Source organism: Corythoichthys intestinalis, chromosome 16 (assembly GCF_030265065.1).
Source record: "Corythoichthys intestinalis isolate RoL2023-P3 chromosome 16, ASM3026506v1, whole genome shotgun sequence".
Taxonomy (NCBI): domain Eukaryota; kingdom Metazoa; phylum Chordata; class Actinopteri; order Syngnathiformes; family Syngnathidae; genus Corythoichthys; species Corythoichthys intestinalis.
The window spans coordinates 20,401,163-20,421,082 of record NC_080410.1 but is presented as its reverse complement, the minus strand read 5'-3'; the positions used below and the strand labels follow the sequence as shown (position 1 = coordinate 20,421,082).

General features: G+C 38.8%; 1 protein-coding gene across 15 annotated transcripts in view; it reads left to right on the top strand.

Moving 5' to 3' along the window:
- The window catches only part of cacna1aa (calcium channel, voltage-dependent, P/Q type, alpha 1A subunit, a), a 142,520-nt gene that overhangs the window by 108,002 nt on the left and 14,598 nt on the right, over positions 1-19,920 (top strand). For 6 of the 15 annotated variants that reach the window (XM_057860511.1, XM_057860510.1, XM_057860508.1 and 3 more), the window contains 7 exons: positions 3,744-3,858; positions 6,034-6,141; positions 10,567-10,670; positions 11,750-11,865; positions 11,940-12,060; positions 14,656-14,769; positions 15,673-15,711. In XM_057860511.1, coding sequence (XP_057716494.1) covers positions 3,744-3,858; positions 6,034-6,141; positions 10,567-10,670; positions 11,750-11,865; positions 11,940-12,060; positions 14,656-14,769; positions 15,673-15,711 — 717 coding nt within the window. The remainder of the gene's footprint in view (positions 1-3,743; positions 3,859-6,033; positions 6,142-10,566; positions 10,671-11,749; positions 11,866-11,939; positions 12,061-14,655; positions 14,770-15,672; positions 15,712-19,920) is intronic. The other 9 variants (XM_057860514.1, XM_057860515.1, XM_057860505.1 and 6 more) reach the window with 5 other exon arrangements.

Genomic DNA, 19,920 nt, shown 5'->3' with positions numbered 1-19,920 from the left:
CAAAATCACACAGATGTAAAAACAGTGTCTGCTTAAACTAAAACCACCCAAACATTCATGGGTTTTCATATTTTAATGAGGATAGCATGCAAACAATGACAGAAGGGGGAAATATAAGTAAGTGAACCCTTTGCCTAAGGAGACTTAAAGAGCAATTGAAACCAATTTTTACCAAACAATTCAAGTCAGGTGTGTGCCCAATCATTGATGAGTGGTTTAAAGCTGCCCTGCCTACCCTATAAAACACACAACTGGTAAGAATTGTCTTAATGAAAAGCATTGTCTGATGTGCATCATGGCCCCATCAAAAGAGCTGTCTGAAGATCTGCGATCAAGGATAGTAGATTTGTATAAAGCTGGGAAAGGATACAAAACCATCTCTAAATGTCAGGATGTTCATCAATCGACAGTCAGAGACGTTGTATGGAGGAGAGAGTTTGGCACTGTTGCTTCTCTCCCAAGGAGTGACCGTCCACCAAAGATGATGCCAAGAGTTCAGCGCATAATTCTCAGAGAGTTAAAAAAGAACCCTTGAGTGTCTGCTAAAGACTTACAGAAATCACTGGCAAAGTCCAATATCTCTGTGCACACATAAACTATATGTAAAACTATGGCCAATAATGGTGTTCATGGGAGGACTACATGGAGGAAGCCACTGCTCATTCTTGCTCATTTAATGTTTGCAAAAAGGCACTTGGACACTCCACAGACGTTTTGGCAAAATATTTTGTGAACTGATGGAACCAAAGTTGATATGTTTGGGAGTAACACACAACATTATGTGTGGAGGAAAAATGGAACAGCTCACCAACATCAACACCTCATCCCCAATGTGAAGCATGGAGGAGGGAGCATCTTGATTTGGGGCTGTTTTGCTACCTCATGGCCTGGAAAGCTTGCAATCATTAATGGAAAAATGAATTCAAAATGTCATCAGGATGTTTTGCAGGAAAACCTGAAGCCGTCTGTCAGACAGTTGAAGCTAGAAAGAGAATGGATACTGCAACAAGACAATGATCCAAAACACAGAAGTACAGGGTTTCCGTAAAGTCTCTTTACCATTTCAAAAATTTATTAAAAATGCAATTGATTAGATATTTTATTCAGATTTGTTCTATTGTATTCAGCGTTTATTGACTTTTTTTTTTTTTACCTCTTTTAATACACTTCTACATGGGCACCATTAGTTGCACAAAGCACATCAAGACGGTACTCGATTTCTTGCCATATTCGCTGGAGCATAGCCTCCTCAATTGTGACAACGGCATCAGTAATCCTTTACTTAAGGTCAGTAATGTCCCTGATCTTTGTTCGATACACGATATCTGTAGCATAGCCACATAGCAAGAAGTCCAGGGGAGTGATATCTGGTGAATGTGGCGGCCAAGGAATTGGCCCATCCCTTCCAATCCATCGGTCTGGAAATGTTTGATTGAGGAACCCACGAACATGCAACCCCCAATGTGGTGGTGCACCATCTTGCTGAAAAATGATGGTTGGTTGAAGGTCATTCAGTTGTGGTGCCACATATTCAGTTAAAAGGTCAAGGTAAAAATTTGCAGAAATTGATGTCTCGATGAAGAAAAACACACAAATGCAGTGTAATAAAAAACTTTAATAAACACTAAATACAATAGAACAAATCTGAATAAAATATCTAATTCTAAACAATTACATTTTTAATTAATTTTTGAAATGGTAAAGAGACTTTATGGACACCCTGTAAATTAACTTCAGAATGGTTTCAGAAGAACAAAATACACGTTCTGGAGAGGCCAAGTCAAAGTCCAGACTTGAACCCCATTGAGATGCTGAAGCATGACCTAAAGTCAGCGATTCATCCCAGACATCCCAGGAATCTAAATGTGATGGTTCACTTACTTGTTTTTCCCCCTTCTGTCATTGTTTCCATTCTATCCTCTTTAAAATATGAAAACCTATAAATGTTTGGGTGGTTTTAGTTAAAGCAGACATTGTTTTTTCATCTGTGTAATTTCAACAAAGATCAGATCACATTTGATGGTGATTTTATGCAGCAATGTGAGATATTCCAAAAGGTTCAGATACATTTTCATACCACTGTACACTGTACACGTTTGTTGTGCCTGTCAAATTATCTACTTAAAGCCTCCTTCCTGAATTACACCTGAGACCTTAAACATTCCCATCTAGATGAAGCTAATACAGTATGCCACGCATGCGCAGCAAGTTATAACTTGGCCTTTTACTTTCATTTCGCAACTAAAGCATGAGCAAAATGGAAATGGTATCCTAGCTGCTGCTGTAACCTTCCAGCTTGTCCAGATCCAGCAGAACAATGACCCATACAGCATAGCTCATCGTACTTTTTCAGTCTCGATAGAAGACAGCAGTGTCTTCAGGCAGGAACGCTTTTTGAACGACGCGACCAACTGCTGGTGCTTCTTCTGCATTTTCTTTCCCTTGTTATTATTATACACTTTCGCCATTTACCTGTACATGCACCAACTCTTTCTTGACCAACGGGTCTTCATCTCTGACATCTCTTTTGGCTTTAGCTCCCCCTGCCGCCTTTTGACTTCTATCATCTTTTCGACATAAAATTTAATAATCATGCAGCATCTTTGTTTATTGGCAGTATTCTTGTCATGTTCTTTTCCCCCTTTTCCACAGAATGCTGCTCTCTCTCACCTATTAACCCTCAAAGTCTGTGCTCATTAATCAACGTATGCCAAATTTTTTACCAATACAGCGACTAATGTCACCGTAGCAAGTCTTGATACATCTTTGAAATATCTTCAATAGCTACTAAATTAAATTAAAGCACATACTCATTTTAGCTCATCGGGTGTCACTGACGGCGCTAGATGTCCAATCCATTTGAACTGCCAGTTTAAGTGGATTGGATGTCTACTACTGATAAACTAATTAAAAATTCACAGCAAAAGGATGAATAGAACCACGTAATTGGACATGATATCATCATCAATAGCACTGAAAGAGTTAATGTTACCCCACATGGGAAGCTTTCTGTGTACGGCTGCGCAGCTGCTTGTCCTGTGAGGCATATCGTGTGTGCATTGCATGCTTGCATGGGGATGGGAAAGTTTGGTTAGTGGGGAGTTGACATTTGCAAAAATATAACCGAACAGATAGCCCGAAGAAGGGGAAGGCTTTAGGGATGCCTGGTTTGCTGCATGTCTGTATGATCGCCGTCTTCCTATTACCAAACGCACGAACACACGTGTGAGTTGGTGTCGTTCTATTGTCTCTTATTGTCTAAGCCAACAAGGCCTCAAAAGGAACCAACCAATAAGCAAAAAACAAGTGAAATCCCCTTCCCACAAGATGTCTCACACTTGCTTTTGGTTTATTGGTTCAGAACTGGTCCTGTTGTGAACCTCCAATCCCCACTTAAGGAGCTGTGGGTAACAGAAGTCACCGCCTCCAATTGGTGGGTTCAAGATTTACAGGTGAACAAAGATGTCAGAGTCTAAAAACAAACAAAACTATGGTGGCTCACAAGTACAGTACATACTATATAAGAACACGTGACAAATTGAGAATCACTGTATTCATTTTGTAAAAGATCTCAGATTAACGTTTATTTGAACCTTCCCACCTTTGACCCACAATTGCTGCAGATGTTATGCACAACTCCTTTACTCTACCCTTTTCCCGAGACCCTCCTCCCTTGTCGCTTGGAGGTTCCATGAAAATTCCGAACACTATTTTGCTCCTCAACCTGATTGACCCTCCCACAGAGACTGCTCCGTATGGATCTGCCTGTCGCTGACGACAATACGGTCCACTTTAACTCCACTCTCATGGCTTTGATCCGCACCGCGCTGGACATCAAGATCGCCAAGATTTCTGAAGGTGCAAAATCACTCTTACATTTTTTGAATCAATTGGTAGCAGTTATATGACATCTTCAAAATCGGATGTTGGTACCGCAGAATTTCCAGTACAGTGATCCCTCGCTACTTCGCGCTTAAAATTTCACGCCCTAAATCCATGCCAGATTTTTCTTTCCAATTAAAAAGAAATAATAATACATATGAGCTGTTCCGAGCCGATTGTTTAGTCTCACTCTCGCTCCCTCCCTCCCTCTCCCTGCACTTTATTCCCAAGGCAGGCAGTGTACGTGCACTGCAGGTGCCTATTCAAGTTAACGATGTTGACAGATGTTTGTGTTTGATCTTGCCAGAGTCACTGGCTTCAAAAGCGCCACATGCGTCAATCCTTGGTTAACTTGTCAAACAGTTGCTGTGGCAACTTATTGTGTGTAAGTGAGAGGATTTGAGTCTACATTGTGTGTAAGTGAGAGGATTTGAGTAGATTCACTCAATGAAATGCTGCCTTGGAACAGATAGGCTCTGTATGTTTATTGCGTGGGTGGGGGGATAAGGAAGCGCGCTCTGGAATGAATGTGTGTGTGGTGACGTTCGAGGCAGCCTGACGTGTTGTGTTCGCGGCAATAAACGCCACATGCTAAAAGTGATCCTGAGCAGTTTCTAATTTCCACATGTCACTCCAAGAGTCACAGCCAAGGGAGGTAACAGAAGCATTTGATAGAGCCAAGCATGTTTCTACTACCTTACAGTACTTTACTCTTGTTTACAAATAATTCGGTGGGACAGTAACATGTTAAAACTTATCAGAATTATTACATTTGATGTGCTTAAAAAACATTTCATTTACATTTGTGTTTGATAGAATAATATGACTATACGCTGCCATAGCAGATTCATGGCGCATTAAGTCCCAGAACTATTTTTAATGTGTCCATTTTACCCTGTAAACCCCCGTTTACATATGTCACGCAATCGCTTTTGTTTAAACCTAGCCATAAAAAGAAGATAAGGAATCGTATTTATTATTCGAAATGTCTGGCATTTGTAGCTTAGAATCATTTATTGATGTCTTATATTTAGTTAAAAAATAATAATAAAAAAAACGACTTTAAAAAATTATTCACTCGCATATTTTAAACTTTTAAACAAATTACATCACAGTAAAAAAATTAGGGTCTGTAAAAAAGTCACGGATATCTACCTCATATTGATCTCTTAGTTGTAATTTTTTTATTACTGTCACATTTTCCCCAATATTTTAGATGACAATCGATCCAAACAAAAATTGAAGAAAAAAAGAAAAGTATAAAAGGGTAAATTTATGAAAATGAACTCTTGACCATTCCTTGATGTCTGCGATTTCTGCATCACCACCCTTGTTATATTATATTACCATGTTTCACCCATAAAATCCCCCCAAAATCCGGCTGTGGCCATTCACAGCTGTGTCTTGACACTCGGTGATACATGCTACATGGAGTTTTTGGATCGAAAAAAGGTATGCACGCAATAATATGTCGTTAAAAATCATGGCGTCTTTAATTATGCTCTTGCGTGCTCTCACCTCCAGTTAGGATTATGCTGTTTAAAAAAAGTATATATATTTTTTTAAATGCCATCCTGTTCCAAATTTTTCTTCCCCCTGAAAACTGAGATTTTAAGCTTTCCAATGATGTATCACACATGCATGAAGGACAATTTTGAAATTTGGCCAAATTGGGGGTCTCAGAGCGGAACTTCAAGTCACAGGAGTGTTTTCTGCCATACAGTATAAAAGTGAAAAAAGTGAAAAAGCATGTCTTATATGTATCTCTTTCCAAAGCTAAATCTGAATAAATACATTGAACACACACACCCAAAAGAAAATTGTGTGGTGTTCTACTTCGCGGTTGTTCATTTATCACGGCGGGTTCTGGTCCCCATTAACCGCGAAAAACGAGGGATCACTGTACAGTGTATATTCTATAATCAGACAATATTTATTGTATTAGGACCCAAGTATATAAACACCTATGGCTTCTTCAGCTTCAACCCATCTCTTTGCAGCTTCCACTTCCTATTGTTGGAAGTTAAAGTAAAATAGTTAACATTGCAGCTACCTTCACAACTGATAAAAGCATATTGCTTTCTGTTTCAGTATTTCCTTTTAAACGCTTGTCCAAATATGTCTGTGTATCTGTATTTGTTTATCTGTCAGGTGGTATAGACAAGCACCAGATGGATGCAGAGCTGAGGAAAGAGATGATGGCAATCTGGCCCAATCTCTCCCAGAAGCATCTGGACTTGCTGGTTACGCCGCACAAGTGTAAGTTACAGTGTAAAGGGCGCGCGACGTGGCCTGGCTGCAGCCGCCCGCGTCACCCACTTCTCCAATGCTGTTTATCTTCCACGCCACCTGAGGATCGCTTCTTTCTGCCAGTCTCTCTTCACTGCTGCACTCTCTGATACAGCTGGCACAGATCAGTGACAGCGACACCTAACTAGACGACTAATACAACAACTTAAATCAGAGGGTGCCTTTCTATAGAGCAACTCTATAGATGTCTTTTCACTACAGGGCCAGTCATAGTTGTACATACTGCGTATGGTTCCTCTCGTAAAATGATAAACGAGCTAAAGTACTCTTCATGTGGGTTTGTTTAATGCATGCTTTTCATCAAAGTACAGTGATGCCTTGAGAAATGAGTGATTCGAGACAAGTGCCAATCGTCGAACCATTTTATTTTTATTTTTTGCTTCCAGTTTGAGCATACGCATTGGATATGCGAGCGTGGTAGTTTGGCAGCGAACTCTGCTAACGTCACAAAAAGCAACAGTTTGCCATACGGTTCATTATTCTCCATGCTCAAGCTCAAGTCTAATATTATTCCCAGTTTACTTCCAACTTTACTATCAAACTAACATTAAACAAAAACAAAAAATACAAGTTGGGTATGACATAACTTTGCCTTACAGTTTATCATCTTGACGGTAATGCACAAATGAGGGAAGTAATGGACTGAATCACAAGCGGAGTTTAAGCCCCCAATGGTGGCCGAAAAGTGTCATTGCCAAGCTGTATTGGGGCTTCAACTGAGACCGTGTGCTTTGGTCAGATGAGACCAAGATTGAGCTTTTTGGCAACAAACACTCTAAGTGGGTCTGGCGTGCCACGAAAGATGCGCATGCTGAAAAGCACCTCATACCCACTGTGAAGTATGGGGGTGGGTCAGTGATGCTGTGGGGCTGTTTCGCCTCCCTGGGAACCTTGTTAGAATGCATGGCATCATGAATGCTTTGAAATACCAGGACATTTTAGATCAAAATCTGTTGCCCTCTGCCCGAAAGCTGAAGATGGGTCATCACTGGGTCTTTCAGCAAGACAATGACCCTAAACATATGGCCAAATCTACACAGAAATGGTTCACCAGACACAAAATCAAGCTCCTCCCATGGCCACCTCAGTCCCCAGACCTCAACCCCAATGAAAACCTGTGGGGTGAGCTGAAGAGGAGAGTACAGAGGAGAGGACCCAGGTCTCTGGATAATTTAGAGAGATTCTGCAAAGAGGAATGGCTGAAGATCCCTCTTTCTGTCTTTTCCCATCTTGTGAAACATTATAGGAGAAAATTAGGTGGTGTTTTGTTGGCAAAAGGGGGTTGTACAAAGTATTAACACCAGGGGTGCTAATAATTGTGACACAGATTATTTGATGTCAAATAATTATTTCTTTATGTGGGATTTTTTTTCCCCACTGAAAAAATGCACTTGTATTGAAGGTTGGATTTTTCTCTTTTTTTCCATTAAGGTCCCATATTATTTAGAAAAAAAAAATATTAGAAGCTAAAAAACACATAATTATTATAAATCCAATAATTATGGAGGGCACACACACATATGTATATATATAGATAGATAGATAGATAGATAGATAGATAGATAGATAGATAGATAGATAGATAGATAGATAGATAGATAGATAGATAGATAGATAGATAGATAGATAGATAGATAGATAGATAGATAGATAGATAGATAGATAGATAGATAGATAGATAGATAAAAGGAAACAAAAAATGAATGAAATGAACAAAAAAGATGTTTTTATAACAGGTCAAAATAATTTTTTGAACAGATCATGTGGCTAGCACTTTAGACGGTCATTTGCTTTGCATATTATTCCAACAACAACAAAAAAATTCAGGGAGGGCAATTTTATTTTTCAAATGATTTTTATCTTTGTTTGAATTTTTTTATTTTATTTTATTTTTTATTTTTTTTGATTGAAGCTCTTTTTGGGGATTTAATAATTTAGACACCAATGTGCTAGCCATAATTTGGCCCCTACACAAAAAGGATTGTTAAAATCAAAACTTTTTTAATTAAAAATTAAATGTGTTCAAATGAAAATATTTAAGTCTCAAATATTTTTTCTCATTCAAAAACTTTTTTTCTATGATTAATTTTTTTTTTTTTTTTTTTTTTTGATTGAAGTGATTTTTCGTTTGAAAATATATATTTTATGTTTGAAGCAACTTATTTTTTGATTGAATAATAAAGACACAAATGTCCTAGCCAAAATGTGGCCCAAACGCAAAACAACACAACTTCAATCAAAAAAGTTGCTTCAATCAAAAAAAAAAAATTTGACTCCAATCCAAATAAAAATTCAAAGAAAAATAGCTTTCAGATGCTTTTTTTTTTGTTTGTTTGTTTCAAATTTATTTTTGCATTCAAACACAACTTTTTTTTGACCGAATAATGAAGACACAAATCTACCTCCATATGGCTCCGCCCAGGGGATACAATTTTTGACTGCGGTAACTACATTGGCACGACACCGACGGGCGTACCATATTCAATGGATGACGATCTTGGCAAAAATTATAGCTGTCTTAAGCAGCCTGATTTAGAATTCCCCTCAATAATGATGGGGGGAAAAATGCTAATTTTCAACTTATTATTATAAATATTCTTGTAAGTTAATTTTATTGCTGACACTACGTTTTGGGGTCATCAACATGTTGTGCCCCCATGGCCCAAAAGTCAAACTCCGCCTATGGACTGAATAACACTTAGCATTTATGTGATGATGTTGCAACACTTCAAGCAAAAGGGGTTTAAACACGAACAATACAGCAGATAGAAAATATACAGTTATTGTACTTGCAGTCTTAGTTATTTTTGTTTGTTTGTGTTTGCATGACTATTATAAGATGGAAGCCGCCATGATTTCGTCATGATGCACAAGCTACGTCATTTTTTTGCATTCTAGTTATGACATTAGCATATTTTTTATGAAGAACAATATTGGAGAGTGCTAATTTTCTTTGAAAAACACATTACAAACATTATAGAGTCGTACCTCGACATACGATCGCTTCAACACACGATCTTTTCGACATCCGGCATAAAATTTGACTCGCCATTTGTTTCTACACTGGATGACAAGCTCGAAATACGACAATTTATGACAGCGCCGCAGTTTTCTTTGTTTTCCCGGCGGATTTTCTTGTGAGAGACATCAACATGGGTTCCAAGAATGTTAATACAAGTGGTAAATGTAAAAAGGAAAAGGGTGACGCTTACCAGTGAAATGAAGATGAAATGAACAAATGATAGAAAAATTTAAGCGTGTTGTGTGCGTCCGTGAACTGGCTCGACAATATGGCCGTAGAATGTTTTTGCTCTCGACAGTCCTCCTCCGACCTCTGTTCTCCAGTCTGTATAAGTTAAGGTGACAATTATTATTGTGGTAATATCGCCAAAGAAATCGTCAGCTTTATCAGGTATTTACTCATTTAACTTGTGCAACACAACACGCCCACTATCCGCCGCAGCTGACACCAAGTTCGCCAACAACAGAACATGAAAAGGCAAAGTAAAAACTCTAGTGCACCTCTCTTACTCAGGCACGCGGTGCATTCATGTACACCACGCAAAACACATCTGCAACAATTAGAACTCGATTCATTACATTATTACAGGTATTATTATTATTTTTATTGCTATTATTTTATTATCAGCCTGATTTGTGTTTATAATTTATTTGTTTTGCTCTGTGGGATTGCTATTTGCAATAGTACCCACAGTATCTATTAAGGATTTAGGGTAAGTTTTCGGGCTGTGGAGCGAATTAATGGAGTTATAATGTATTCTTGTGGGAAAATCCTGCTCGACATACGACCATTTCGACGTACAAACAAGGTCCTGGAACGAATTAACTTCGTATGTAGAGGTACCATTGTATTTCTATTGGATTTTAGGGGTGGCTGAAATGGATAAATGGCATTCCATTAATTTTAATGGGGAAAAATGATAAGAGATGATGAAACATGACAAGTATCTAAGTATGTAAGAGCAGTGTCACTAGATGAATTCAACTTGTATCTCAGGGCACCACTGTAATTCTAAGACTGTGAAAACTTCCCAAATGTGTAGCCAAGTCAAAAGACGGCTCTGTCTTTAAGTGCGGAAAGTGTTTCTTAATTTTCTTATACTAATTTGTATAGTACATCACAAGTCCGTGATGATGATGCTGCTGCAGCTACTGCCAAAAAAAAAAAAAAATCGAAATCTGACTGTGAAAAGACTTTTTGCTAAATGTTCATGTACAGTATATGTGTATGTGGTGTGTGTAAATTTACTTGTGTACCGTTGGTGTGCATGCCTCACTCTTCTCTACCATTCCTGGCGCTCAGGGTCCATACCAAAGGGTCTAATCTTGCAGGGTAACTTGTCATTCTTTCAGCAGCGACAGACCTTACAGTTGGCAAAATCTACGCTGCCATGATGATCATGGAGTACTACCGTCAAAGCAAGATGAAGCGTTCACAGGCACTCCAGGATGAGCAGGTAATGCATGTTTTACTGAGGGACCTGAAGATGAACACGGAGTTCTGCTCATGTTCACATGCACCCAGGCTGGGTCAACAGTATGTGCTGTTTTGGAATTAAAAGAGCACATTTAATGAAGGGAATTTGGACATATGAAATAAATCCTCAATGTGATGTTATTTTTGTTAATTGTCAACATTTCCAAACGCTTCCTCGTTCTAGAAATAACAGTGCTGCCATCTACTGCTTAAAATGTGTCCCCTCCCTTCAATAATTGTCTTCCATTAAGTGTTTTGTTTTTTGACTCTGTGACAGAATCTCTTGATTTATAGTATTTCACATGCTACATTCAATCTTTTCACAATCAACTTTTTTTTTTCATGATTTGGGTCAGGTGTATCACTTAGGATTAGGACTTCCTTTCACTTGATGAGCAATAAACAACAACTGACTGGAGACTTATTTCTAAGCCACGCATTTATATAACAGCCTCCAAATGGGCACGTTGAATTGGTTCTTTTCTTAACGTTGAATACTTTGAGTGATACTTTGCTACAATACATAAAGTATCGCACAAGGTATTGTTCGTCCACCATTACCATGAATGTTAATGCTCTATCAAATCACAGAGTCAAGTGTTAGAGCCTTGCTCGAATATTTTTGTTTCAATTATTTATACTCTTAAGATATGTATGTCAGAACTATAAGTAGGAATCATTTACCTTAGCGTTTCTGTTTTTCTTTTTTTCTTTTTGCACTTCTTTTTGTAACACAAAGGCCAACCTCATTTTCCGCATTCCACCATTCCTTACTGTCTTCACCTTTTTCCACAGCTCTGCATTGGTATGTACAGTAATGCATCACCCGAACCGGACCAAATGTAGGCTTCCTGTTACTTTTGTTACTTTGGTGTTATGACTGAGTTACCTTGTGTCATGGTCATGGACCCCATAAAGGGTATAGACATTTTTCCACAAAGGCATGGTTGGATGACAGCAGCCCCCACCCCTCTGGTCCTGCTTTGCTCCTCTCCATGCCCCATTTCCCTGTCGGTCTGCCTGATAGCTGGCGATGGCCATGTCGTATATCTTACACAGAATCGAACGCCATTACTGTTTCAGCGCGTGGAACCGCCTTCCCCTACCCAGGACGGGGGTCCGGGCCTAAACAATGCACTCTCTCCACCTGAAACGACAGAGATGATGAGCAGCCTGTGAGTCTTGATTCTAAAAAGTGGCCGAAGGAAAATTTGTGACTGCATTTGACAGTTTTGTCTTTGTGTGGCAGCCCGGTGGAAGGAGGGGTCCCAGAGAGCCATTCGTGGGTCACAGCTCGTGCGCAGGAGATGTCCCAGAAGGTTGGAAGCTGGAGTCCTGAAGATGGCCTGGGAAGCATGACCACCTCGCAGGTAGAAAGCTCACACACGCACACCGGTACACAAACTCTCGCAAACTTACACAGGATCACATGTACAAAGTACAGACAGTGTGCACATTAAATACATTTTAAGTGTCAGTCCATCTTATTACTCGTGTGTCAAATCATCATTTGGGTGCATTTGTCCCAAACTGTGCTGCTGCCAAATGTCATCATTCCCTGCATCTATCATGAATATCAGAGAAATAATTCCATGTTGACAATTCCAATGATTCCATTTTGTACAATACAATACTTTAAAGCAACACTAAGTAACTTTTCTACCTTAATAACCTATTTTCATTACATTTGTGATGATATATCAACTTACAACTAGTTGAATGACACCTGTTTTATTATAAAACTGGCGGCCGAAAAGTGTCATTGCATGTAACTGACTTTCCTATACATATATATAAGTTGTAAAGCAGTAAAACTGCAACAAAAATGAATGAAATGAACAAAAAAAACATTTTTATAATGGGTCGAAATTATTTTTCGAGCACCTTAGACAGTCATTTGCTTTGCATATAATGTAAAATGTGTATATATATTAGAGAGAAAAATATTTTTTTAAATGATTTTTTTCTTAGATTGAAAAGATTTTTTTCGATTGAAGCAACTTTTTGGGTGATTGAATGATTTAGACACAAATGTCCTAATCATAATATGGCCCAAACACAGAAAGGATTGCTTCAATCAAAGAAAACTTTTTCAATGAAAAATGAAGTGTTCAAATTCAAATGTTTTCATTCTCAAATATTTTTTCGCATTCAAAAACTTTTTTTCTATGATTGAAATTTTTCAATCAATCAAAGTGATTTTTCATTTTGAAAATCTATATTTTTTTAAGCAACTTATTTTATGATTGAATAATAAAGAGAAAAATGTCCTAGCCAAAATGTGGCCCAAACATAAATTAACATTACTTAAATCAAAAAGTTGATTCAATCAAAACCAACTTGACTTCAATCCAAAAAAAAAAAAAATAGATATTAATTAGTTTTTTGAGTTTCAAATTTATTTTTGCATTCAAACACATTTTTTTTTTTTTTTTTAATTGAAGCGACTTTTTTTGGTTGAAATTATATATCTTGATTGAAGCATTTTTTTTTTTTTTTTTTGAAGCAATTTTTTTTTTTGATTGAATAATAAAGACACAAATCTACCTCCATATGGCTGCGCCCAGGGGATACAATTTTTGACTGGGGTAACTACATTGGCACGACACTGGCGGACGTACCAAATTTAATGGATGACAATCTTGGCGGAAAGTATATCTGTCCTAAGCAGCCTGATTTAGAATCCCCCTCAAGAATGATGGGGGGAAAAAAAACGCTAATTGTCAACTTTTTATTTTAAATATTAATTTTTTTGCTGACACTGCGTTTTGGGGTCATCAACATATTGTGCCTGCCCCCCCCCCCCCCCCCCTTGTCCCATAAGTCAAACTCCGCCTATGGTTTTATATCTTAAGGGGGTCTGTATCGCTTTCACCGACACTAACTTTGAGGAGGGTGCCACACTAAAGAACTACAAATGTGCAAAGTGCTTTACGGCATATGTCACTTCCCCCTTTCCCCATTCATTATAAAGACGGAAGTCAATGCGAACGCTTTCGCGCAAAATCTGCAAGGATGGCAGAGCAACAGAAGAGACAAAACGTTTTGTCTGAGGCGGAAAAAAAGGAAGGGTACCAGGATATACAGAATAAACATTGGCCCGGCTTTCACTTGTTGTTGCTAACTGTCATATGCTATTGTTTAGCCACAACTGGATTCATTACCTCATTACTATTCATCCTTCACACAGCCGCTGGAAACAGAAATATTTTTTAAGCCATCAGCAGGCGACCGGGAAATTGATTTTTGATTGATTGAAGATTTTATGACACTTTCCGGGTGTGCGCTCGTCCTCATGGGAAACGCAACACTGGTCCTCATGGGTAACGCAGTCTTCCGTAGGGCAAAACACAACCACTTTTGTCCACTGGTGTCGCTAAAATCGACCAAAACTGAAAAAGCTACTAAATGTTTCTTTAAGAAGTGATGTTACGAGATCGTTATCGAGTCATGAAGGGGGATTTTCCGAAAACTATGTATCGAGGGTTGCTTCATTTAGGGGTGGACTTCAAAATGATCTGAAAGCAGTTTTTACCCCAAAATTTCACAGAAATATTAAACCTTCAGGCAGTATATTGATTGTGTAATAAAGATAAAAAAAATTAAAGATCTTGCCATTGTTGGGTGTAAATAAACGCAAGTCAGCACATTTGAACTCATTGGCTGCATGAGCATTCACGGTCAGTCGTCCCAGTTTGAATGAATTGGACTTCTACCGTTGTCAATGGCGGGCAATGAGTTACTAAACCAGTGTTTAGTAGCTACTAAATAACTAGAATAAAGGACTGCTAATGAATGACTAACTGAAAGAAAAAATATAGATTATCATTATACTCATCCTCTCATTGACTACATTTCTGTGGAAGACCCTTGGTTCTCTGCCTCTCCGGATAAAAACTCCTACCATCTATACCTCTGATGTCTTGGCAGCCATCTCATCTCCTGCTCTCCTGCTCTGTTTGCAGACGGTAGAGATGAGAGAGATGGGGCAGGATGGTTACTCGGATACTGAGCACTTTCCACCAATGGAAGGCCACGGCAGGGCCGCTTCCATGCCCCGCCTACCAGGCGAAAACCAAGTGAGCAGCATTGTCACCTCTCCAACCTTCTCATTTTGTCTCATCCTTATCATTTTTTTGTCTTATCACAAAGATCTTTGTTAAATGATTTATTACTGTGTTTCACCACAGTTATTACCCCCCCTCTCAATTCAAAAGATGCGAGTGAAATAATCAAACGAGCCAAAGCTTGAATATATTCACTTTGATGTTTATTTCTGACTCCAAAGAACCGATAGCAAGGCAAATTCCAAAATGTAGCTCTGTTCTCCTCTTGGTGTCTTCTCTACTTTTCAAATCTTTGCTTGTATGTGATCTTTGAACACGCTCATCCATTTTGTGCTCTTTCGCACTGGCGAGTGCTCTGGTTGCCGATGCATAAGACATGAGCGACACAATGTACACATATGCATAGAGTCCAAATCTTATTTCTGATTAGCCGCTTTTTTTTCTCCTTTCCTGCTGAAGGTTGATAGTACTGTTCATTAATTAAAGGGATTTTTTTTTCTCTTCCCCAACAAGCATGCGCTGCGTTTGTATGCGTGTATATGATGCAATTAGTTCTGCTTTTGTCAGTTGTTGTGTGTACGTGTGCATATCTTGTGTTTTCTATCATGACGTTTGTGACCATGGTGTTGTCGATTGGGCTTTTTCTCTGTGACTGTCTATAAAGCACTTTTCTGATGTCGTTCACCTGCCAGTGTGTGTGGTAAGTGTTTTCCTCCACCTTCACTGCAGCCTCAATGTATAAGTACAACTTTCTGCTCCACCTCCAACTACACGATTGTCTTTTTTTCCTCCCTCATTGTGAATCAATTCATTTTTATTAGTAGTCTGCCGTGCTCCTCTGTTGTCCTGGTTCTGCTTCATTTGTGGTTCTATGTGTATGTGTGTGTTTTGTGTGTTTTCTCTGTGCTCACACAGAAGCGGAGGAAGGGGAAGCACCGTGGCAGTCACCTAAGTGTATGTACCCTGTCTTCCCTGTCTTGTTTTTGCTGCTCTTCTCATCTCCTTTCTGTCACTCCGACTTTGTCTTAAGACGCACTCCTATCCAAAAAGGCTATTCGATTGAGTTCGGAATGGTTGTTTCAGTGGCAAAATCAGGCACACAATTGTGGCTTTGGCAGCTTTACAGTTACTCTAAATCAAAGCACATGTTTTTCAACAATTATTTGATCCTACCTAATAATACAAAAAAATAAATAAATAAATAAATTGAGTGAATTATTTGATTAGCGTGATTTGGAGTGCTCTTTCATACAGCGTCTTAAGGCATATGAGATAAACTTCTTGATGAGGATGAGCTTTTCCAGAACTATCGTGTTAATAATTTTAGTTTTTTAGTTTGTTTATTTATTTGAAATATGGGGGGGGGGTTATGTTCTACATTATAGCAAGCATTATAGCAACAACCGGTCCTTGTGCTGAAGATCAACGTGGTGTTAAGCACTCGTGTTACAGTTATCACGTTGTTGTTGGTCTATAGCGGGGGTTAGCAACCCGCGGCTCTAGAGCCGCATAGCGCTGCCCTAGTGGCTCCCTGGAGCTTTTTCAAAAAATGTTTGTAAATGGAAAAAGATGGGGGAAAGAAATATATTTTTAGTTTTAATATGGTTTCTTTAGGAAGAAAAACATGACACAAACATTCTTCTAATTGATTGATATTTTAATGACGTTAACACACCAGAGTAGTCACGCGGTGCGTCATAATCAATAGGATTCACTGCAGAGAAAATAAACATTGACCGTATTTTCTGCACTATAAAACGCATCGCAGTTTAGGGCGCACCTTCGAAGAGTGGCCTGTTTTCAAACCGTTTTCATGTATAGGGCGCACTGCGTTATAAGGCGCAGTAGTAGTAGTAGTAGTTGGCGTTGTGTTATGCATCCACAAGATGGATCTGAGCTAAACGGAATGTCAATCCATGAATAACTAATATTGATCCGTATATATGGCACATCGGATTATGAGGCGCACTGTCGGCTTTTGAGAAAATTGAAAGCTTTCAGGTGCGCATTGTTGTTTGGAAAATACGGTAATCATGAAGGCTTTATTTGTAGCCAATTTAGTCATTTTCATAGTTTGATAGGCTTATATACTGTAGTTAATATACTGTAGATACTTACAGCATGCGTTGCCTTCATTATAAGTCTTATATCCGGCTTTTAATTTTTTTGCAGCTCCAGACATGCAGTGCTGGCCGAAAGTATTGGCACCCTTGCAATTCTGTCAAATAATGCTCAATTTCTCCCAGAAAATCATTGCAATTACAAATGCTTTGGTAGTAACACCTTTATATATTTTGCTTGCAATGAAAAAACACAAAAGATCATTATCATTTTATACAAAACTCCAAAAATGGGCCCGACAAAAGTACTGGCACCCTTTGAAAAATCATGTGATGCTTCTCTAATTTGTGTAATTAACAGCACCTGTCACTTACCTGTGGCACATAACAGGTAGTGGCAACAAATAAATCACACTTTCAGCCAGTTAAAATGGATTAAATTTGACTCAACATCTGTCCTGTGTCCTTGTGTGTACCACATTGAGCATGGAGAAAAGAAAGAAGACCAAAGAACTGTCTGAGGACTTGAGAGGCAAAATTGTGAGTAAGCATGGGCAATCTCAAGGCTACAAGTCCATCTCCAAAGACCTGAATGTTACTGTGTCTACCGTGCGCAGTGTCATCAATAGGTGTAAAGCCTCTGGCACTGTGGCTAACCTCCCTAGATGTGGACGGGGGAAAAAAAATTGATGAGTGGTGGATAAAGAAGTGCGGATGGTGGATAAAGAACCTTGACTAACATCCAAACAATTTTAAGCTGTCCTGCAGTCCGAGGGTACAACCGTGTCAACCCATACTATCCGTCGGTGTCTGAATGAAATGAGACTCAAAGGTAGGATACCCAGGAAGACCCCAATTCTGACCAGAGACATAAAAAAAAGCCAGGCTGGACTTACCTGAGAAAAACAAAAACGTTTTGGAAGAATGTTCTCTAGTCAGATGAGACAAAAGTAGAGCTTGTTGGGATAATGCATCAACATAGAGTTAACGGGGGGAAAAAACGAGGCCTTCAAAGAAAAGAACACAGTCCCCATAGTCAAACATGGCAGAGGTTCCCTGATATTTTGGGGTTGCTTTGCCGCCTCTTGCACTGGACTGCTTGACCGTGTGCATGGCATTATGAAGTCTAAGGACTACCAACAAATTTTGCAGCATAATGTAGGGCCCAGTGTAAAAAAACTGAGTCTCCCTCAGAGGTTATGGGTCTTACAGCACGACAGTGACCCAAAACACACTTCAAAAAGCACTAGAAAATGGTTTGAGAGAAAGCACTGGAGATTTCTAAAGTGGCCAGCTATGAGTCGAGACATGAATCTCATCGAACACCTGTGGCGAGATCTGAAAATGGCAGTTTGGAGAAGGCACCCTTTAAATCTCAGAGACCTGGAGCAGTTGGCCAAAGAAGAATAGTCTAAAATTCCAGCGGAGCATTGTAAGAAACTCATTGATGGATACCGGTGCGTTTGTTCGCAGTTATTTTGTCTAAAGGTTGTGCTACCAAGTATTAGACTGAGGGTGCCAATACTTATGTCCGGTCCATTTTTGAAGTTTTGTGTAAAATGATAATGATTTTTTTTTTTTTTTTCATTCTATTTTGTGTTTTTTCAATGCAAGCAAAATAAATGAAGATATTACTACCAAAGCATTTGTAATTGCAATAATTTTCTGCTTTTGGCCAGTACTGTATCTGTGGTCACCTTCTTAGGACTGTACGCTTTAAACATTTTTTCTGTTATTACTAGGAGTGGGAACCTCTTGGTACCTCAAGATTTGATTCGATTGGCGATACAAAGCTCACGATAACGATGATCTGACGATACAACGATGATCAATACATTGGTCAGGAAATCATTCTGGGTTATTCTACAAACAACTAATAAACAGAAAAACAAGCTTCTGCTGAGAATTGGAATGAGTTTCACTTGTAGACGTCCAATCCATTTGAACTGGGAGGGTGGCAGCGAATGAACATTCATTCATTCGCTGCCATCCCTCCCAGTTCAAACGGATTGAACGTCTATGGCCGGTAGTGGCAGCCAATGCCAGGCAATTTTGGGCCATTTAAGGTAATTTTCCTGTTGATTTTCAGTTACTTCCTGTTGAATTTGGGGTATTTTATGGGTCTCTTCCTGTTCAGTTTGAGTTACAGAACAGGAAGTGACCTGGGAATTACCCAAAAGAATAGGCAGTGACTGAAACTCAACAGAAAATGACCTGTGAATTCCCTAAAATGAACAGCAACTGACCTTCAAATGCCCCCAGTCTAAATAGATTGGGCGTCGAGCACCGTCAATGCAGCCCTAGAGTTAACTGAATGGATTTTGGTAGCAACTTGTTGGTACATTTTTATTTTGTTTTTAGACATTGACACCTTTTTAAAACGATATTTCAGTTCTTGACAGGAGCATATCGATAACTTTTCAATTCTTGACAAGAGCATATCGATAACCTTTTGGGATACAAAGTATCACGATATATCACCATTTCGATATTTTGTCACACCCCTAGTTATTACTGTATAACTCTGAAATGTCTGTCTCATTTTATGAAATTCCACAAATGTAATGTTATTCAGCATGAAATCATCAAGTCTCACCTTCACAAATTATCCTAGCATCTTGAGTTACTTGGTTGGGTAGATTTGTAGCACGTTGCCTCTTGTCATCAACAACAATGGCACTTACTAACTGATAGGCTCTCTATCTGTCTTTCCGCTGCTAGTGTTCTCTCTTTATCTATGCCTTAATGTTATTGTGCTTTCTCATGAATGTTTTGCTTATTTTTTGTCTCCATTCATACCTGCCTACCTGCATGCAAAAGTTGAATGGACTGTAAGTGGGTGTGTTCATGGGCGCATGTTGTGAGTGAGACGACGAGAGATTAAAAACAAGGCTGACATTAGTGCAAATACTGGGATTGTCAGTGCTACTACTCTTTAGAGGTCAGAATATCTAGTGCTTTACATATGTACACTAAATGGACAATAACTTCTTGTATTGATTTATCAAGTTGGACAATTCTAGACTTCTTAGTGTCAATAGTTTAAATTATTTTAGTCATCAGTCTGAGACTGGGACAATACCAAGAACTTTCAACTGTGGTT